This window comes from Pungitius pungitius, chromosome 14, assembly GCF_949316345.1.
Source record: "Pungitius pungitius chromosome 14, fPunPun2.1, whole genome shotgun sequence".
In the NCBI taxonomy this organism is placed as follows: Eukaryota; Metazoa; Chordata; class Actinopteri; order Perciformes; family Gasterosteidae; genus Pungitius; species Pungitius pungitius.
Window position 1 is genome coordinate 9943418 of NC_084913.1, and position 21926 is coordinate 9965343.

Below are 21926 nucleotides of genomic sequence, written 5' to 3' on the forward strand. Positions count from 1 at the left end.
CATACTATACAATGTATGTTTTAATGACATTTTAGACGACATACTGAACAATTACTTTGTAAAGTAAAGTTTGTGCAATGTTTTTATCATTAAACATTTTTATCAATAAATTCTTAATGACAGACTGTACTATATTTTCACAAAGTCTTCAATGATACTACTCAGTTACATTTTTGTGACATTGTTTATGACATACAACCCCAATTTATTTTGTTTATATTTACATAATAGACTATGTAACATACTCTACTATCTCTACTCTACTATTTATTCCTTTACTAAATATGTATTTTTGTGCAATTTTGTTGACAGACAATGCAAAACTTTAAAATAAAACATTCCATTTAAAATTACTATTGATTGAAATTATTTGATTTTGTTTCCATTGAAAATGGTCTTGCGGTATCCTAGTTCAAAACCTTGTCCATAGCAAAAGTTTAATACGCAAGTTGCACAATACACAACATAAAAAACTCATCAAAACAGGGCAAGTGTGTCTTTACAGTGTAGCTGTGGCCAGTGTTGTGCCTGAACGCGTTCATTGAACGATAGTTCATGAACTCGTTCATATTTTGGGCGAACATGAACTTAACGTACTGTATTAACGCCCGATGAACGTCACTGTGAACTCGTTCATTCTGGTGCCTGTCTTTCAGGTTAACATCGTTCAATAGGGTGCCAGATTTCTATAGAAAACACACCGTAAACGCGCCTTAAAAAGTAGCGGAAAAAACACCCAATCTAGCAACACCAGCCTCCAGTGTCGCACTGTGCGTCATCAAAAAAAAAGAAATGCATGGAGGCGACAGCTGCGAGTAGAAAAGAGGCGGCGTATAATAATTGAAATGAGTTTTATGAAGTTACTGACAAGGTCGGTGAGGATGGGGGGAATCTGACCTTTCTTTGCAAACATTTGCACCTTAATGATAACTGTCGTGTTTTTATTCCTTATTTAAAAAAGACCATTCAAGCAGCATGTGTTTGAGAATGTACTGTAGGGATGAACGCTGCAGCTGCTGCTAGTGTGGAGTGAATGGACAGCAACATTAAAGCAACAAAAGGGAAATGCTGTCCCCTCAATGCTAATGTAAACCCTGGTTGGATAAGGATTCAAAATTGGATATGAAGATTAAATCTGATTCATAGCTTCAGTGTTAAAACTGATACAATAATTGCTGTCTGTGGTTCTGGGCTTTGGCAATAATTTTGAAAAATAATAGCTTGCAGCAACATATGGGAAAAAAGAACTGAACTAGTTGGAACGGTGAACTTAGTTCAAATATTCACATGAACTAGTTCATGTAGAAAGTGAACTTTCCCAACACTGGGCTGTGGCACTGGGGGTCAAAGGTCGGATGCTGAGGGTGAGCTCCAGGGGGACAGGAGGAGGAATGAATCTCTCCTCGTTGAGCAGCCGCAGTAACAAATCCTCAGAGTCCTGCGGCCAGCGGTAAACACGCGTGTTCTGAAGCCAACATGGAACATGCTCCTGTGTGAGGAACACATGCAGGTTATAAGAAAGGTTCGTTGGACATCAATGGTGTAACGATAAAGTAACCGTTGAGATGAAATTATTTTCTGACCTGGGAGGCGTTGGGGAAGAGAAGAGGTATGAATCTAAAATTCAAGCTGCCCTGGTGGATGAATTCATGCTGCATCTGTAAAAATTAGATAAAACATTTTCGCACATGGACAAAATAGCAATTAGTCAGAGTCGTTTCTAGTTAAAAAAGTATGTTCTCACCATGGAGTGAATATATTTAGTGTGTAAACCATGGCTATCCACTACGGATCCTTCGATGTCTGCCTTGTACTTTGGACTGATGGCGATGATAATCATGGCAGATGGCTGTTAAAAACACACACACACACACACACACACACACAAACTCACATTTTGGACAAAATCCCTGTCTATAAGAAGAATATATGAAAATAAAACAGACCAAAAACATTTTGTCATATCCTGTATTCTTAGTCATTGATTAAGTGGTAATATTGCTTTTTGACAGTGTAGCAACAACAATAGAAAAATGAATATCAAAACTTACATGTTTCAAGTAACCATCCATCCACCAGTTGATATCCACTTGTCCGATGTGGTCGTCAAAAATGTAAATCTGTAAAATTGATGTCACATATTTAAGTGAGCTGTCGAGTGTTGTTTCACTGACTTTTGAAAGAAGAGATATGAACTCACTGCTGGTCGAAAACCCTGTTTTGTGAGGAAGTTTCCAAAGGGGACGATCTCTGATGAAAGGTCCAAAGAATACGTCACAAAAACGTTTCCTGAGAAGAGAGGAGATCATAAAATAGAAATGAATCTCTTTTAGTTAATTAGTAACCTGTTTGCCTTAATGACAGGCAATAGGAGAGCCCTGGTTCATTTACTATAAAAGCTAAACTAAAAGCATACTATATGTCATTATGATACACGCATTACTAGTTTTGTCCATATACTGAGATTTACTGTGGAATAAACATCTTTATGCAGCAAAATAAATTGTGCTACAGGCAAGATTAGTGTTGTATTGTTTAGTCTTTCAGCGAGATGCCAAACAAGGCAGACAGGTTTCTAAAGGCAACATGCATCTACTTGCAGTTACTAAAGTCCACTGATACCTGCAAATACAAGTCCTGCACAATAATCTCTTCGCAATAATCAGGACATGATCCCACTCATTCTTTAGTGACTTTACTTTGCCATGTTTGGTGACATGCTAAAGTACATCACGCATTTTTATGAATTGCTTTACCATTCTTTTCTGTCATTTTTCTGACTATACTGTAATTTGAATGAGTTCATTAATTACATACTATACTATGACTTTTAGCTACATATTATGCATTGACATTCTCATGATACAGTTTTAAAAGATGGAATTGTTTTGTAGGTACATTTTACATGGGACCTGATTTAAAGTAGCGTCACTCCCTCAATCGCTTTGAAGAAAACAGACACAGAGGCAGCAGATTACTTGTAATTTTAATAATATGTCATTATTTTATAGAACCAAACTTAAATAACTTTAAAAAAGGAGAATAAAAAAAGAAATAACAGTAGTTTATTGTCTTTATTCGTTCTGCACGTATTGTGTGTTAAATGGCGGTTAAGTGAGAGCATAAGAGGGACTCACGGCACTCATCGGGCAGACTGATGGGTCTTCTTCTCTCGTAGGGATGTGAGAAAGACGCCTCCGGCTTCATCACGTTGACTTGTGACACGCCCTCCAGTGGGGGGGCGGAATACTGGGGCACGTTGACTGAAACATTTCCCGGAGCCATGCTGTCAATCATAAAGTTGCCACGACGTCCGAGCCTAAAGCCATGTCAAAGAAAAAAAGAGACAAAAGGCTCCTTGTTTAAACCGTGCTGACGTGTAGCCTGCGTGACGTGCAACGTGGTTGGAGTTCCTGGTCCCACGCATTTCTCACAAACGTTTAATACTGAGCTTTAGAAATTGTGTTCTAAGTAAGGTTACAAAAGGACCGCACAGGTGAGTTCCTTTTGAACCGATTGTTTAACTGGAACAAGGTCTAGTCTGCATTTCAAGTTAAACACTTGTCACTACCAGGTATGTGTGTCATCCCTGTGTCTCCTGGGCGGACAGGAAGCACAGTGGCGATGTGCCTGAGGAGGGTACGTGTTGAGGGGACCGGGGTTGTACTGCATATCTCCTGCAGAGTGATAATACCTGGCATCCATAACGCAACGGGGGTCTGTGGGCAGAGTTTAACCACACGATGAAGGCAGAGAACGAGGTCGACCAGCTCTAATACATGTCAACTCGGCAAAATGAAAAAATAAATAAATCATACAACTGCTGTTGATTAAAGTTTCTGAGACAAAGCCATTTTGGGTACTTGTATTTAATGTGATCACTCTCCAGCCTTTATGGTGACCTAGTTTTGCTCGAGCACAACAGTTGTTAACAGATTTGAAACATACAGCTTTGTTATAGATTGAAAATCCACGTAATATATTTTTTCTTACCGCAGTTTTTCAGGTAATGGTGAGGAGGTAGAAGGGGTCTGTATTTTGGCACCTCATCAACAGATATCAGAGGCAAGGGAGGCTCAAGATCCTCCTCATCACTTTGAAGATGAGAACTGCTCAAGTCAGCCCTCAAAATAAAAGAAGGAAAACAGATGAATGATTTAATCCCTAATTGATTCAGGTTATATTCTGTGCTTCCACTGAGACGAGCCTTATGTTGTATTTCTGTTTGCAGGCTCCGTAGTTACACACCGGTCAGGTCCACCGTCCCAACAGGAACTCTTTCCTCTTGTGTTTCTCTCCGATGTCTCTGCAAGACGAGGGTGATGATCGAGATTCACAGCGGCGGAAGTATCTTCTCTGTCTCCTGGCTGCCTGTGCTGCATTAGCTCCACATGCAGTGCATCAGCAGCTGGCTGACTCCGACACTCTTGGTTCACTTGTCCACCTCTACATGGTATTTCTTGGCAGAAATAATCTGCATTCATGTAACAGGTCGGTAGGGATCTATCAAAAGGCAGATTAGCATCAAATATTTGGTTTACTGTAACTTGATTGGAGTTATTCATGGTGAAAAACCATTTTAGTTCTGGTCCTTTTTCAGATTCCTCCATCTTGACCAGGTTAGCTCCAATAAAGTCCTGCAAGTAACAGAAAAAGAAATAATTTCGTTACAGGTAAAACAAAATTGCAGGTACATTAGCACTAATAATTTCAGATGTAGTCGATTAGTAAAGAATATGGCATGAAAACATATTCTTGCATACATTGTCTGTTGTATGCACAAGGAATCTGAAAAGAGCAGAGTAACAATGACATACCTGCCTTCTGCTGGATTCTTCACACTCCTGCGCCTGCAAGGGCGTCGATGTGCACAGCCTGCTATATGCAAATTCTCCACTGCTTAGCTGCATCCAATCAGAGGCAAGGATGTAATGTGGTGTTTGTGTTGCTCAGACATATTGGCTGGGAAGGATTATCTGGGGATACGGTTCAAAAGTGGAGGCTTGTTCCTTAGAATTCTCTGTTCCACAAAAAGGTTTGTTAAAATATTGCTCAGTTAGAGAAATAGCAAGGAAACAAGCAACAATAAAGCTATATTCTCAAATGACTAACAAGGCTATATTCAAACAATTCCTCAAACCAAGATAAAAAAATTAAACCTCTTACACCTGCTGCTGCTGCTATCATCATCATCATTACTTTAAACATGATTCATATTACTGTCATCATAAACCAACATGACCCTTTCCTAAAGTCTTTGTGCTTTCCCTCCCAACAGAAGCCTCTGTGGATGGTGGTAGTATCTGATGGTGGTTGTATCTGATGGTGGTTGTATCTGATGGTGGTAGACTTGTTCTGCTACTTGCAATCATTTGTATCATTTCTGTTAGAGGATTTGAATGTATTGTACATCTTTTACATTGTTGATTCTGTACATATGGCATCCATTGCAGTCAGTCCATCACGGGAGAGGGATCCCTGCTCTGATGTTCTCCCTAAGGTTTCTTCCCTTTTTCCCCCATGAAAGGGTTTTCCACTTTTTGGGGAGTTTTTCCTGTGCTGATGTGAGGGTTTTGGAACAGAGGATGTCTCATGTGTACAGGCTGTAAAGCCCTTTTGGGCTATAAAAAATTTAATTAATAGAATTGTGTTCAGTGTCAATTCTCTAAAGTGAGTAAACAGGATGGTGGGGGAAAGATTGTTTATTTCAAAACTAAACCAAGATGTGTACAATAACAGACAGACAATAAATAATGTAGAGACCAAAACATGTTCTGTTTATCTACTGAATCAAGGGGAAAAAAATTATACAAAAACTTTTTTGCTCACTTTTCCACAAGTAAAAAGCAACTTAAATACGCGTAGAAATAGCGTATCGTCCTGGAATGCACACAGTGGGAAGTTTGACGCTTGAGGATGATGTATCATCTAGAGCTGCAGATTTCTCTGTAAAAAAAAGAAAAAAAAGAAAAAGGAATCACAGAATTCTGTATTCTTAACAAGAAGTTTAGAAATGTTTAGCAAAATAATATGTTTGGTCTCGTAAACATTTTATTTCCAGATACACATTATTGAGGGACAAACACAGATAACTTCCTTCTTCCTGTCAAGTGGCAGTTTGTTTGTTGTTTGGCTGCTCAAGAGAAAAGACACAAATTCTTACACAGCCGGCTGCCTTACAATAATGCAACACACATTTTAAAATACTGCCAGTATAATAAGCAATCAGCCGAACAATAACTGCAATTGAAGAGAGCGGAAGCCTGCTTTTCAACTACAAGGCGCTGAACTAAAAGTCACTTTAAGCCGATCTAGGACTCATTGGCAGCAGCTGAAATGGGATGAGTGCACCTAGTATTAGTGCAGATGCCATACATGTTTGGGTGGAAGAGTCCATGAAGCACTAAGTTAGAGTTAGATAGCATGAAGGCATTCCCTAACAGTATAAGAATATTAATAAACATTAAAAGGCAAGAACAGGTGTTATAGTACATCTAAGTTCCTTGAGAAAGGGAGAGCAGAATCCTCATGGTCACCTTGTAAAAAAGGTTAGTGGACACCCAGAAAGATTTCTGAGATGCTTCGTTTCTAGATGTATTTAACTCTTACCTTTCCTACAATTATTATGTCACGGTTATCTGTGAGCCTCACGTTTCTCTACCAGTAAATCTGAAATTACTTTGACCTCGGAATTCAAAAAAAGAGGGAAATGCACACGTTTTCAAAATATCAAAAGTAATATAAAATGAAACAAATAAAAGATAAGTAGACAAGCAATTGTATTTACACTACATACAAGTTACACCACGTTCATCTTTAACCCCTCCGTTGTCTCAGCGCCCCGTCCCACTTCCAAATCATCCTTTGATTTGATAGTCCGTACACTGTCAAAACAGCAGTTGTCCCAGTTTGTAAGAAGCTTGGAAGTCGAGAAGCCAGTCAATGAGCTTTAAATTGTTACAGCCGCGGGATGAGAGCGATTAGGTGGAGATTGGCTCCCTCTGGTGGTAGGTAGAGGAAACAACATGAGGTGAGGGCAGCGGTTTAGAGGTTATCCCCCGGCTGGTACTGAGGCTCGGTGGCGGTGAAGTAGTCCTCCAAAAAGGCCTGCAGGTACTCAAAGGTAGGCCTCTCCTCCGGGTCCTTCTTCCAGCACTGCACCATCAGCTCATGCAGGGACGGGGGGCAGTCCTGCGGGCACGGCATTCGGTAGCCTCGCTCCACCTGCTCCAGCACCTCGCGGTTGTTCATACCTGGAGCGAAGAAGACGGAGAAATGATTGCAAATGAGTCTGAAAACTCAAGAACCTCACAGCCCTTTGTCTCTTTGACCGCTTTCCTCATGAGCTTCATCATTTAAAATAATCAGTGCAATGAAGAAGTGGACCTTTGAGTTTAGATTGTTTTGGTATGAAACCTTATACTGTAATAGAAAGCACTGGGAACTAGACCCCCATAACAATAGATCAGAGTTTAAAACGTTTTTTCTTACAAATGCACAATTGAAACCCCTGACTCCACATTGTATACGATATGTATATATGCTACCAGTTAAAAAAAAATTGTTTTAATCTACCATTATGATGTTTCATCATTGCAATGATGCATATCTCTGAAATGTATTGCGCTCATTGTTTCTCTAGTAAAATATTACATTCTTTAGTATTCCATTTGTTTGTTGCTTTTTGGAGTCGGGTACCAAAGAAATTCACTAAACGTTTGAGTATGCGACAAATAAACACAATTGAAGTTCGATTTACTTTCATCCATTATCGCTCATTTAACCTTAGTACACACTGTTTGTTGGATTCACACATTTGCTGCTTAAACAGAAGAAGTTTGTGAAAAAACATAATCAGAAATAGGAGTATAACTATATTAAAATAATTTAAATGGTTAAAGAATTTAACTTTTTTTTTCTATTCTGATGTTCTGTAACTGTTTGCAATGCCTAACATATCATATCAAAATGTGTATAGCACGTAATCAATTTCACATGTTTATAGTCTTCTGTGAACAATGCTCTGCATGTTGCGTGATGGAACATACATCATGCAACATGCCGTGCTTTTTTTAGCTTACATACCCTTTGCTAGTGTCTCGGCACACTCAAAACACTCTCACGCACTCGACATTAATGAAATATAAGCAATCCTGTGGTTGAGAGGAGGTTATATAATCCTCAGAGCTGCTCACTCGCCTGGATAGGGCACTCTGCCCTTGGTCACCAGCTCTGTCAGCAGGATGCCAAACGACCACACATCAGACTTGATGGTGAATTTCCCGTAGAGAGCAGCCTCAGGAGCAGTCCACTTTATCGGAAACTTTGCACCTTGTGAGAAATACGACGTTGTGTTTTTTGATTTTCAAATAAAGAGAATTAATGCAACAGCATTTACCAAAACGAGTAAGTAGGTCAGGCTCCTCTGCGTGAACATTTTCCTTCATCTGTGATTTCATTTGGGGCATAAGTAATAACGTCCCACTAGGGGAACAAAACTGAACAACGCCATTATCTCTCTCAAAGTCAGTTTGCAGAGGACCCAAGATGAAACATTACATATTTACAATGCTAACAGATGAGTGTCTGAACACGTTAACACAGTCTAGAAGTCCTCCTGGTGTACAATCATTTTACACAAAAACCCAGATGGATTTACCAAAGAGCCAACTCGACTCGACCAAGTACTCCTACCTTGTCTTGCTGTGTATTCGTTGTCCTCGATGAGCCTGGCCAGACCAAAGTCGGCTATCTTACACACCAGACTTTCTCCCACCAGGATGTTGGCAGAGCGCAGGTCTCGGTGGATGTAGTTCATCCTCTCGATGTACGCCATGCCCGCAGCCACCTGGGAAATTTAGTTATTTTTTCCAAGTTCAAACAATACTCAATGACCAGTACCGAGGTGAATTAATCAGGGCGAAGCAATATTTGGACATAGATTAACAACCATTTAATGAGCCCTAAAAAATGGCCCCACAATAGGGAGCATATCTCTTAAACAAAAACTCATTGATTTTTCATCTCTGCAGTATAATTACTTATCGACCCACAGGAGTGATGAATTACATCTTCAGAATAAAACAACTGTAGTGATTTGAGTGCTCTAAAGCGAATTCTAAATCACTAATTTAAGATTATTTGTTGTCCATATTGTCATTAAATTAATTGATTGCAGGCCAGCCAGACTGGTGAGTTTAATCTTTTAAAATACTCCCATTTCGGCGTGCTACAATTAGTGGTTGCCTAATGAAACTGTAAAGCTTTACTTAAGTTCAACATGGAAATGGCAGTAAATGTGGCACACGTCGCTTAAATGAATGAATTGGTAACAGCTGGAGATGATTACAGTTAATAAACCTCAGATCTCTCTGGGAACAAATCCACAGTGTACAGCATCAACATTTAACACCACCTTCTGCAGCCTACCTGAGCTGCCATGTCCACTAGATTTGGCAGTTTGAGGCCTCGTCCTTCTCCATCTTTAAGGAACTCAAGCAAACTCCCTAAAACACAAATTGAGAAGGAGTTGGGCAATGCATTCTCAGACTGTCATCTGCTATGAAGTAGGACGCACCCCTGACTGTCCATGCAGAAGTATAAATAATGTACCCGCTGTGTAGGCTGGAGCACAAGTGCATGTATGTAATATTCATAGTGTCTTTTTGTAGTGTCAGTTCAAAATAGCCTCTACCTTTGCACATGTACTCAGTGACGATGTAAATGGGCTCTTCGGACACCACCGCATAGAGCTGCACCAGCTTATCGTGTCGAAGCTTCTTCATGATCTGAGCCTCCTCCAGGAAGGACTCCGGGGACATGGTGCCGGGCTTCAGGGTCTTAACCGCCACCTTGGTGGTGCCGTTCCACGTGCCTTAAAAGAAATAGAAAAATTCACCATTTGAAAAATATGTCCCACTGTCTGACAAAGTGATGCGAGGAAGAAGAAGATGGGAAGAAGAACATGAAAGTAATGAATCACCTGTTTTAGTTTAGCTGACATCATATGAAGTTCTATCACCTTATTGTAGTCCAAATAGATAGAGATGAAAGCTCCTAAAGGAAACGACTAAAGGCAGACGCTCCTCCCTCTGGGTTACATTAACTGGCCCTTAGTTTGAAGTGCTCTGAACAAGCAGTATGGTTCACAACACTGTCCACAGCCACTGTGGCAAAAGAGGACACCAAAAAGATACGCACCCATCCAGACTTCTCCAAACTGGCCGTTGCCGAGTCGCTTGATGAGCTGCAGTGACTCCCGCGGGATCTCCCACACGTCTTTGGTTTTGACAGACAGGTCAGTCAGACGAGGCATGCCTTTGTGACACGGTACGATCAGTCGGCAGCACAGCCCCGCAGCCCTGGCTGGATCGAAAGCACGCCAGTTCACGTTTTAAATCATGTTAAAACAGTACAAAACCACATGGCAATGCCATTTTAAGGGAGAGGCGAGCAGACACTGATACACCGTCTGGTGACAGAGAGTTTTTTTCCCATCCAGCACAGAACTGTGGCAGAGCCTTACCAGAATAGTGCTGCACGAGCTGCTGGAGTGTCTCAAACTGGGCTCTGGTGGTGATGTAGTAGCCTCCGCTGTCCAGCTTGCGAATCTTGTAGTGTTTGACGTGGTCTCCCTTGACGTCATCCCAGTCCTGGATGGAGAGAGAGTAGGCCCCTGCAACAGACGCAACACAATGATTAGTATTGCATGCAGCATATTTAGGGCAATGAACATGGAGAAACTGCAAAGTTAACAACATTTTCAACTTTGCGTATGAATAGAATGCGTGTCAGCGTGTTGGATGCAGCTCGGGCAGAGAACCTTTGGTCGTTTCACTCTCACGGATGAGGAAGGTGCCTCTGGCGTTGCTGTTAGAGAGCAGTTGCCTCTCTGCATCCTTTCGGCCTAATTTACCAAAGTACCAGCTGCAGGAAAAAAAACAGGAATCAAAATATGTAGTGAAATATTTGTTTTTAAATATTGTATTTGTTACTTTACTGTACGTGTGTCTATGCCACGGTTTGCAAGACGGGTGAGATGAGCTCCCACGTGTTCAAGACCTCCGCTCTTGAGGCTAATGAGGCTGCGTTGTGTGCTCATTTAAAAAAAAGAAGAAAAACTCACTCCTCAGCTTGAATCGAGTCCACCGGAGCCACATAATTGCTGGGAATATAACCAGTCCCACCCGTAGTGAGAGAACGGGCCTCCCACCAGTCGCCCTCGCTGAGGAGAGAAGGGTAAAGAGATGGAGGCAGGTCATCCTTTTACACATTATGCACACAGGCACAAAAGAGCACTCAGCGGCAGATCAGATTCATTGTCTGTCTTGTCTCTGAGTGGAGAGGACATAAAAACAAACTACAAAACAGTTAGTTTTTCTAGTGCGTGGGCCCCTAAAGCTTTAGTGAATCATCACCACCTGAAATCATACGTACAATTATGAAGGCACATATCTTTTTTTTTTTTTATATCATTTTAAAAAAGGGAGAAAAAAGGGGTGTGGAAGGTTGGTCTGGTTAAAAATGGTATTTGTGTAAGGGGAAAAACAAATCAGTATGGAAACACTCTTAAACACAACATCAGCACCCAGATGTCCGTCCACTGCTGCCACAACCTCAAAGAGCAAAAATTACACAATGGTGGCAGAATAATTGCAATTTATGTCAACAAACACAGAAAGTGAGGATCAGTTAAATTGAACTTTGACTCTAAAGGGATTGGATGAGTACAATGTTGCCTTCAATAAATGTACTGACACACCACATACGTATTGTGTAGAAGCAGGGGAATCCTGTCACTATTTAACAGGACACTTAAGTTACACTATGCAGATGTGCTGTATGTCGGAAGGTCTTAGAGTTCCATGGAAATAATGAGTGTACGGCTGATTATATGAGACTTGGATAGTTTTGCCACAGTTAAACATGGCTCCCATTTAATCCCCTTGATAGAAGTATAAATTCTTTTAAATACATCATTAGCCGGGGCAGGTCTGTGACAAAAAGACCCGCATTCTCGGTTTGTGTAATTTCAGTCCAAATTTCAGCATTTAGTCATCCTCGAAAAAAACAAAAGGCAGAGAGTGGGAGATAACAACCGCCACCCTCAATGCTGTCATGCAGATGTTTTCACACTTACGTGCTGTTGAGGATCTGGAACCTCTCCCCCTTTCTGAAGCTGAGGTCATCCTCAGTCCTGGCTTCATAGTCGTAAAGAGCCACAAACAGAGTCACCCCTGCAGGGAAAGCACAAGTGACATGTTCTGGTTAAGAGTAAGAAGAGCTGAAATGAGTGAATGCATTATTATGTTGGGCTTTTTATTGTGGATCGAAAGTTTGTGTAGTCCCTCTGTCTGGCACATGGATTGCTGCCCTGATCATTTGTTTCCTGCACTAGTCTAACTGCTAGTCCAACAGAGCATGCCTGAAAACGACTCCAGCTTAGGTTTAATGATCTTATAACAGGCTTTCTGCAAAATTTTAAACAATCGCATTACCTAATTCATTTGGTAGAAATGCATTTTTGCAGTAACAAATACACAGAGAGAGTTATCACCAACTACAGTTCTCCTCCACTCTACGAAGCATTTTAGCAAATGCCTCAGCAGGCAGCTGTTGTTGTTGTTAACAGAAGCTCAGAAACCTAGTGCACTCTACCTGCACAACACCACATGGCAAACACACACGGTTACTGACGAGCTGGTTAACAAGCTGCAGCATTTACCAGATGAAGAGATTCATATTTCCCTTTGGAATAGGGTGAAAATGAATACAGTTAAAAAATGTAAAAAATAGAACTTAAACCTATATTTGTCAGCAAGATGAATTAGTCAGCTTGGGTGTAGAGTGCTTATCCAACGTTGTGTTCCACATTAGTTTAAGACCCATGTCTGCTGCATTGTGTTGGTCATTTTAAATTCGTATTGTCGGGTAAAAAAAAGTTTTTTTTAAATTGACTCAGACTATTCTTTTCAAGGAAACCTTTAAAGTTTAAATCTTGTTCAGACCATAGAAAAGATTAAGTCCGGCTTAAAGCATTATCAAACAGAGCACTTTGAGGAACAGTTTTGGCTGCCAACACACAATCAGATGCATCGGCTGTGATCTGGAACGACACCGGAGTGCCTTTATCTCTCAATAAGCCTGAGACAATAAACTGATTTTCTGATTTGATCTGAAATGTTCCTGGACAGCGACGGTGCTGTAATAAAGTCCAGCTTGGCTGTCAGTGCAGTGACCTCTGAGGCACCGTACAATGACCAAAGTCCTCCCTGTCAATGGGGTCAGTGGAGGATTTTAGCTCCACTTCATCCTGTTTGGAGGGTGTTTCTTCTGCAGTCTCAGATGTGAATGTTGTATACTGCTGCCCTCCAGGAGGAATTTTGTTTTCATGTGAGCTGAGGATGCTGACTCTACATATGCAGAGCAGTGTTTATCTGTGCTGGGGAAATAAATAAGTAATAAGTAATCTACATCAAAGTAAGGGATGCTTTTGATTTGTAAATCACACTTCAAATGGGTCTTTAAAATCCTAACTGAAAAAACTGTAGTCCATTTCCACATTATTCAGCCAGATATTTGATTTGGAAATGTGCTTCTCTGAGAAAGCAGTGATGGTTTAGTCCACTCTGTTTAACTTCCAGGCAGTTGACATACATCTTCTGCTGGAACATGGATTTATCTCAGCATCAGACTCTCAAAGCATATAAAAATAATCCCTTAATTAAAAAAAAAAGAGTGCAACCTTATTTGAGTTCATATGAGAGTGAAAACAAATCATGCGTGCTGGTCGGTTAACATCGAAGACATTTTTAATGAATATTGGACGAGGGCCAGTCAGAGAGTGGTCTTCAGAGAAGTTTACAGCTTTGCAACTTAAGACAGACATTTTATTTCCCTTTTAATTGTCATCCTGTACGGCAGCTACATATATCAGAGTTACGATGTCACCCTGTCTTAAAGGAACCCTTTGACATTTTGGGAAATGAGCTTAGTTGCTTTCTTTCGGAGGGACGGAAGAAAGGTTCAACGCTCACTTTACAAAGTTAAAGACCAGAAGGCTCGACGCCGAAAGAAGTGTCATGAAAGGTTTTCGTGTTACACCTCACAGAGGAACGCGAGGTGGCGAGACTCCTCACCTGTTCCGCCGCGCGACCGAAGCGTCCCGGACTGCGAGGAGGTGTGGACTCCTCCGAACACGGCCACCCCCTGTGTGGCGCCGCTGTGGAAGTTGTTGTAGTTGGGGATGGTGGTGACCCCGAAGCTGGGGTAGTGCTGCGGCGTGGGGTCGGAGCCATAGCGGTACCCCGAGTTGTGCGAGACGCTCGTCTCTCGGTCATCGGTAAGTTTTGCTGCTTCTTTATCCTTACATTGGACACAGCCCATTCTCTACTTTCTGTGGGTGCAGAGAGGAAGACACGGATGAAATCAGTACGTGGGTGAAATAATAGCTCAAAAGCCGTCTCCGTTGGGGAAATTATGATTCAATGTTCCATTTTTTCAGAGCTTCCTCTGAGAGTTACAGTGTCTTCTTTCAATTAGGCTGAAATTAAACACGATACTTTAAACTCCATTTCTAGTCATACTTGGGAACGTAGTGTGCTTTACTCGGTCACTGTTGTATATGTGCACAGATAACTTACTCAACACTGTAAAAGCCTTTCATAGCATTACTTATCATGGTTTACTTTTGCATCTTGTTGCACCACCACACTTGTGAGAAGGTTGTACGCCCAGCCATTGCATTTACAAGTTGGTATGCACTTTATTTATGTTTTTCTTTACAAGGAGCCACACACACACACACACATCTACATATTCAGTTAAAATGCAAAGAGAGGCCCTTTACTGCAAACCGCTGCCTGGCTCTCCACCGAGTCTCATGAGGAGGAGCGGCCGGCCTCACTAAAGTAGAGATAAACCAGTTTCTGCAAGAAGTGAGGCAATCGGCTTTGCCAATTAAAAAAAAGAAAAAATAAGAGCCTTACCGTCTTTAAAAGACCTAGTTTAAACTAATGCCCACTTCGGCTCACCGTGCCCCCCCCCCACCACCTCCTTTTAAGCCCTGCGAGCTCACGAAGCCACGGCTAAGAAGGGAGCGCTGACAGCGCTGTTGTCTTTCATCACTACTAGTGGCCGGCCCTCTTTGGAGACTAATTAGAAACACACTTGTTTACAGTCGCTGTGGATGGAGAGGGGAGGAGCTATAGGGCGAGCGCCAGTGCCGCAGAAGACAGAAGGGGAAACTATCGCACTGCTCTTAAACCTCGGCTAAAAGATTTAGATCCACATTAACAATACAGAGTGTTCGCTCCTTGGGCTGTGCTTCTTTTCTGCCAAGAACAAAGGCCATAATGAAAAATAAAAAGTTTATTTACTGGTTTTAGCTTTTAAATGACCTGGATTTCTTAGTTTTCCAAGAGAGCAAACTAAATAGTTTGAGTTGGACAATTGAAAAGATATTTCAAGATGTCAGATGGGAGAGGTGTAAAGTTTTTGTGTTTGGAAATCTAGTTTCCAGCCCTTCGTGAGCTGCTGAAGAGCATCAGAGCTTAATGCTTGAAAAGGAAAGCTACAGAGGATATGACCGAACGGCTTCAGGCCTGTTTTACATTTACCAGCCAGAAACCCAAAGGCCTACATAAAAAAAAAGTGCAAACAGATGCGTCAGCTGGCCCAAGCACCTCCTCTCTGCTAGCACTGACACAGGGTATGGGCAAAGTACACCACGTAGTTGAAGTCCAAAATATTCTATTAGGACTTTTTTTAATTAAAAACTAACAGAAACAGAAGTGCTTGGATGTCAAAAAGGTCCATGATGCTATTTCATCATCCGTGGAATTAATGCTTAAGAAATAACGTCATTGCAATGGGGAAAACCACAGAACATCTTCAGTCAACAGGTACCTGAAAGTATGGAAAACACTCCAGTACAGAGCATTTTCAATTCCTCCAGTGCTATATTTTCTGCACACTTTTAAACTAACAAAAAAACACAGCCCCTGCAGAGTGAAGGAGACTCACTGTGATCCATTACTGCCAATAACACCCCATGGCATACCCAGAAGAAGGAACGAGCCCGGCGGTAGCATTTCAGTGAAAGCCCAAAGAGCAAAGAGACCGCAGACTGAAATACGAGGAGGACTCCGACTGAGTCTCTGCTAATCCTTAAAATAACAATCTTCATGGACATTTATTTTTGCAGCTTCTATTTTCTGGTATTTACAGCAAATGTCACTACGGTATGGCAGGTATATTAAAATAAATTAAACACATGCTAAGCCTAAAACCTCCATTTAGGGGGAAGGCAAAACGAGAGAGTGTGTTTACTATGTAACATGAATGCAAAAAAACGGGTGGGATCCGAGTAAAAAAAGGGGAGATCTCAGGCCATTGTGCAGCAGGTGAGAATCATGACGTTCTTCCTGCTCTTGAGCCAAAAAGACCACAGCTTTAACAGATCTGTAAGTTACCTTCTGCCCTGAAACTTGACTATTCTGAATTGTGCACACACATATGTTCACTTTGTGGTATGGTATAGTATTATTTATATTTTTTGCACAGTATTTACATATAAAACACATGGTATATAAATCGTACTTGTGTGCATCTTCTGATGTAACTCAAGTTTCTAGATGAGTGCTATAAAAAAACGTTTAGCAGATTATTGCATCACATCTGCAGGCCTTGGTCCTTGTCTGTGTATCACATGACCACCTCAGCCACGGCGCACTATTGACAAGCCCAAATGAATGCCTCGCCTCCGAGAGGTCCAAACTGGTGACATATTGTAGCCACATGTTGTCTTGTAAAAAGCAAACATGTGGAAGAGTTGAGAGGATCAAATTAAAAGTCCACATCGTAAATGGCTCAAGATGCACTTTGAAATTTGATTTCTGGCCAAATCCGTTGAAGTGTATTAATCAACTAACCGCATGATTCCTCACATGAGGCAGTGAAGACTGGAAAGAAGTGTACACCCACTATCAGCTTAACACAAAGCAAGAGGAGAGGGTGAGTGTCACTACGCCCATCACAGCTGATGAGATCAGCTAGAAATTCATTTTAAGAAACAGCGCCTTTATTTTGATGCTGTGCGGTGTGTCAATAATCTCCAGTCACACCGAGAGCTATAGACATAATGAGATATTCTGCCAGTGATAGTACATCTAAGAGATCAATATAGTGAATTAAAAGCACAGACAGGTCAGGGTCACACAGCGTGACTAATGGATTACACACATAGTCAGGCCTGAAAAACAGACAGTTGTCTGAAAATACAACGTGTGGACGGCTATAGAATTAAAAGAACATGTTAATACATTATAGAGGTGCAATAGTCTTAAATTATAAAAATAAATAAATGAACAAAACGGACGACTAAACAGCGATTTTCAAAAGATGCCCTCATACTTTTAATTGAAATACAAACACCAAATGAATGACCAGGAAAAGCAAATTTAAGAAGAGGGAGCGGTGGAATATGCAGTCATTGTAAGTCGCTTCAGATAAAAGCATCAGCTTAATGAAATGTAATGTAATGAATACTTGACATTTCTGCTTGAAAAAAGACTAAATAAAAGGCTAGTGGTGTCACCTCCAGTGAGAACACATTAAACATCTAAAATTGGACTTCCAAATTGTGCTCAATGGGTAAGAATTCCTTTATTATCAAACCCAGATAAACTTGCACATCTCTACAAAATGAAATCCTTTTGCATTCACACGGAGCCTTTAACAAGGCAGCTGTGTATTTTTTGAAGTATGAGGTCCCTTTACATCAGATCATTGACATGCAGTATAACAAGGTCAAACGTACCACACCCAGCCCACTGATGCAACACTCGCAAAGACCTTGTTCAACAATGAAACACAACTTTCTGTTCAGTCAGTCAGAGAAAAGACGTCAAACAGGATCATTTTCCATTTGAATACTTATCAAACTCACTCCTGTGTTTGCTGGATTTGGTACAACGGTGACAATCTCTCCTTATGGCTGCCATTCTCTGAATAGTTACAATATTTGCTTGTGTTGGACAAATGAGTTCATTCAGTGTATCAACAACAAGAAAATGACCACATTTCACTCTGCTACAAGATTATCAGCACAATGAGACGCAGTGTTGGGGCTCTCAAAGCATTCTCCTCGTTCTGAATGAACAGAGCTGGTTACAGAACCCACAGCTGACTTTCATACAGTACGTGTGGGCTTAAAGCCTCCACTGTGTTTTGGTGTCACAATGTTCACAGTTAAGTATGTTGAGTCATGTTGTTAAATCACTGAGCTCATTGTAAATGCCCATTCAGTCAGTGAGATTTGTGCCTTGTAGATTAATATTATCCAAATGGGAAAAAGGGGATATTAGATTAGGTTTTTTTTTTATTGTTTTTCTAACAAACGAAGAAGATTCTTGCTGCTTCTGTTTGTCAATCTGAAATGTGTTTTATTAAATGGTTCTTTCCAGATCTTGTGCCAGTATGAGGCAATAGTCGATGTAAGAATCTGCTGTAAGTAATCACGTGGTGGGTCTACAGCATAACAGGTTTTCTGGTAAACTGAAAAGATGTTAAAAAAACTGAAGCAACAACCAGAAGAGAGCTGCAACCATTGATTGAATCAATTAAGTTTTCTGAATAATAACAATAAAATGTTGGTGTCAGATTTGACAATGTGAGGATTTGCGTCTGTTCTCTGTTTAAAGTGAATAAATGTGTATTTTGGAATGCTGAATGCTTGAATATGGCAGGTCTCTGGGACACTTTTAACCAAATGTTTATTAGATCAATACATTAAAAAAAGCCTATCACAACCACAAGGCCAAGGTGCTATCCTTAAAGTATTTCTTTTGTCTGATCCACAGTCCAAACCTTAAAAATATTTACCGAAGATGTTCATATTACCATCATGTACACTGACTGTTGCAGCTCTTGGTTCAAATAATCATTAGTTGCAGCTTTTCAGAGGCCGTGTGACAGAAAAACGACCAAACAACGTGTAAATGAACACATTTTTACTTTAACCTGAACTAGTCACCTCTGCGATGTTTGGACCTTCAATTCTAACGTCACGAGTAGTAGCTTATGTGACAGTGTGCTTTAGGATTGGGTTAAACTGTATGGAGAGAGCCTGAAGGGGAATGTGCATGCTCCATAAACCTTAATATGCTCCTGTCATACAACAATTCATACACATCACGCAGGCCGGTTGTGTAGTCACTAGTGGAGCAACGACATGATGCACACCCAAAGCTGCTGGTGCAAACCAACACACAACTACTGCCTAAGTAAATCCACATGGATCAAACTGGGGCTTGGGCTGCACGCACAGTGCGTGCATCATCCTCCGGGTGTCTGCCAGCAAGATGGATGGCTGCCCCTCCAGACACATGCGATAACCCAATTAGGACAGTTTTAATTGGATATTTAACAGCGCGGCAATGCAATTAAGCTGAAATCACACGACAATTATTTGGGGTGAAATGTCCGCGGGCCATTGAGCTGTTCATCGGGTCTGTGTGTCTGTGTGTGTGTGTGAGTGTGAACGGCCTCAATGGTCAGCTCTTCTATGCGGCGCATCCATCCCTGTTACTGCTGCAACACAGAGCCCCCTCTCCACAATCACAGCACTGCAAAACATCACCCACACTACCGGGACCGCCGCTACTCCATCCCTTTCTCTCTCCTGTGATTTTACCCCCATCGGAGGGCAAAGTTACCCGTCAAATACACGCACGTCTGCAGGATGACCGGCTGGGATGCAGCGACCCACTCCGCGCTATTCATCCCCTCCGCTCCCACTAGAACCGAGAGGAATTCATCTTGCAGCCCACGGCGCAGGGAAAAGGGACGAGGCGGTTGCACCAATTGAAATTCAACACAGGGAGGGTACTTACCGCAGGAAAAATAAAAAAAAAAACAGATTAATCCATCGGAGTTTCCAGGGGGACTTTAGTGTGGGGAACCGCGGATATTTGTCTGCTCCCTGTGACTGTTTCTCCGTCGCATGAAGGGAGAATAGCGGCGGGATTTCCGTCCCTGCCGATTCGGGAGCTGCTGTCGCCGCCGTGCGTACAGATGATGACGAGCGCGATCAGAGCCAAGTTCACAACAATAGTACGTGGCTTTCTGGTCGACCCTGTCAAAATAAAGCTGCTCGTCTCGCGTGATTTTCAGGTGAAAACAAGAGTCAAGTGTATTTTCTTTTGTCAAGCTATTAAAAAACAGAACGTATACTGTGTTAATTCCACTTCCACGACACTACTAGCATCATGTGAACCACGCTCAATTGACTATTTCTAAAGGATTTAACTTGTGTGCTTTTATTTCGACCTTAAAAAACGGCTTTATTTTCCGGTTTATATCTTGACGTCACGGCGCAGACGAGGTGGCTGATTGGCACCACCTTCCTCCAATAACAGGGGAGAACGGGTAGGAGGACTCCTCCCCGTTTTTGGGCAGACTGAAAAACGTAGCATAATTTGCTCATTGTCCGTTTAGTTCAAGTGAGTAAAGTCGCCTTCACACTAATAAAATGCTCAATTCAATAAGAAACACAGAGAAAACACCTTAATGGACCAAAACCTCTCTGCATAAAGGATAATCTTTAGCTGGAATAGAATGAACAGTAAAATACAATGATAATCAATCTGATAAAATAAAAAAAGTCACTTGGTCTTTTTTTTAAGGTGATATTCAGGGGAAACCTCTCAGTGGACACTTCAGTTATTCTTATAAAACAGTCAAGCCAATGACAATTCCAAACATATTATTTTTTCAATATTTCACAAGGTTTACAGTTAATATAAATCATCACATCTTGTAGTTGTTCAAGCACTGGTTCGACCTCAATAACATTGATCTATTTATCTTTTGAATATTAGAACATTTTGATTATTTTCATCACACTATGAAGGGGAATGTTTGTTTTTTTTGGCCATTGTTAATTACCTAAATATATTTAATATATAAAACTGAAAAAGTTAGAATCAATGGACCTGTTTACAATTAGAAATTAATGGACATCTCCAATATTTGGTAGGGTCTCATGATTAAAATGAAAATGTAGGATGGCTGAATTGAAAAAAAAAGATTTTTCTTTGTTGTGGTTAGCAAGCACAGAAAAATACATATAACTACTCCTTCAGATGTGTGTTCAAACAAGATGGGAGCAGCAAAGGGTTCAATTTGACATGACATGCAGAGAGATGTCCAAACCTTGAGCATGTTTAAGATGTTGTGTGGATTTGTAGCTCTTCAGAAGTCTATTGCTGACACAGACACACTGCCCCCTCCCTATGGGATCCTGACATGACTCAGTATTATCCTGACGGGTGAAGTCTTTATGTCTAAACGTCTGGACTGCACGGTGCTTGTTGAAAACATTGCATGCCCTGCTTTGTCCTCTGGTTTACATATTCATGGCAGCTCACCATAACAATTACAGCTTTGCATGTAATCAGAATATCACAACAATGAGCGTGGCCTAGTTAGCCCGAGGAAGAGAGGCTGAGTGAAAGACATCACCCTAATCCTCAAACCGTTGTCTGCACCTCTCCCTCATGAACTGCCTCTCACCCTACTTCTCTAAAACCAGAAGTCGTGGTCTAAAAAGGCCTCGCTGCTTTGCCTCTCCCTTGGAGCCATTTTGGAACGGTAACCATGGAGATGTGGGTCATGCAGCGACGGCAGGGAGGGGAGACTTGTGGCTGGTGGTGGAGTCAGAACACTGCAGGCTGCTGGAGCAGAGGGCCATAAACCCTCATTATATCTGGGTCACTGGGATGCTCCAGCTGCAACAAGCAGACAAGATGCTATTATGCAAGAAGTGGGATGAGGGAGGCTGTGGGCACAGGGGCTTATAGTTCCAGGGGGACGCCTGTGCACTGAGCGAAGCATATGTCAGGAGTGTGTGATGATTCAACACAAGA

The 21926-nt window shown here is 41.4% G+C and overlaps 2 protein-coding genes across 2 annotated transcripts; both read right to left on the minus strand.

The window, feature by feature from the left end:
* Positions 1-269: 269 nt before the first annotated feature.
* LOC119227894 (E3 ubiquitin ligase TRAF3IP2-like) lies at positions 270-4883 on the minus strand. The gene is made up of 10 exons (XM_037487083.2): positions 4818-4883; positions 4249-4637; positions 3994-4124; positions 3572-3719; positions 3138-3319; positions 2201-2289; positions 2052-2120; positions 1745-1849; positions 1584-1658; positions 270-1489 (listed from the first exon to the last, which is right to left on the minus strand). The coding sequence occupies exons 2-10, from the start codon at positions 4608-4610 to the stop codon at positions 1298-1300; spliced, it is 1353 nt and encodes a 450-aa protein (XP_037342980.2). The 5' UTR covers positions 4611-4637; positions 4818-4883; the 3' UTR covers positions 270-1297.
* An 801-nt stretch (positions 4884-5684) lies between these two features.
* On the minus strand, positions 5685-20123 carry fyna (FYN proto-oncogene, Src family tyrosine kinase a). Its single transcript, XM_037487028.2, has 12 exons — positions 19893-20123; positions 14139-14395; positions 12140-12236; positions 11126-11224; positions 10823-10926; positions 10526-10675; positions 10201-10365; positions 9695-9874; positions 9430-9506; positions 8695-8848; positions 8200-8331; positions 5685-7253 (listed from the first exon to the last, which is right to left on the minus strand). The coding sequence occupies exons 2-12, from the start codon at positions 14383-14385 to the stop codon at positions 7045-7047; spliced, it is 1614 nt and encodes a 537-aa protein (XP_037342925.1). The 5' UTR covers positions 14386-14395; positions 19893-20123; the 3' UTR covers positions 5685-7044.
* Positions 20124-21926: the final 1803 nt, after the last annotated feature.

Excerpts from the sequence above, each read along its gene's own strand:
- fyna (XM_037487028.2), bottom strand. The coding sequence starts at position 14,385 with ATGGGCTGTGTCCAATGTAAGGATAAAGAAGCAGCAAAACTTACCGAT. Across the intron at positions 8,849-9,429 it reads TAGTGGACATGGCAGCTCAG|GTGGCTGCGGGCATGGCGTA; the intron begins GTAGGCTGCAGA and ends TAAATTTCCCAG. Across the intron at positions 8,332-8,694 it reads CGAATACACAGCAAGACAAG|GTGCAAAGTTTCCGATAAAG; the intron begins GTAGGAGTACTT and ends ATTTCTCACAAG.
- LOC119227894 (XM_037487083.2), bottom strand. The coding sequence starts at position 4,610 with ATGGAGGAATCTGAAAAAGGACCAGAACTAAAATGGTTTTTCACCATG. Across the intron at positions 2,121-2,200 it reads AACAGGGTTTTCGACCAGCA|ATTTACATTTTTGACGACCA; the intron begins GTGAGTTCATAT and ends TCAATTTTACAG. Across the intron at positions 1,850-2,051 it reads TGGATGGTTACTTGAAACAT|CCATCTGCCATGATTATCAT; the intron begins GTAAGTTTTGAT and ends TGTTTTTAACAG.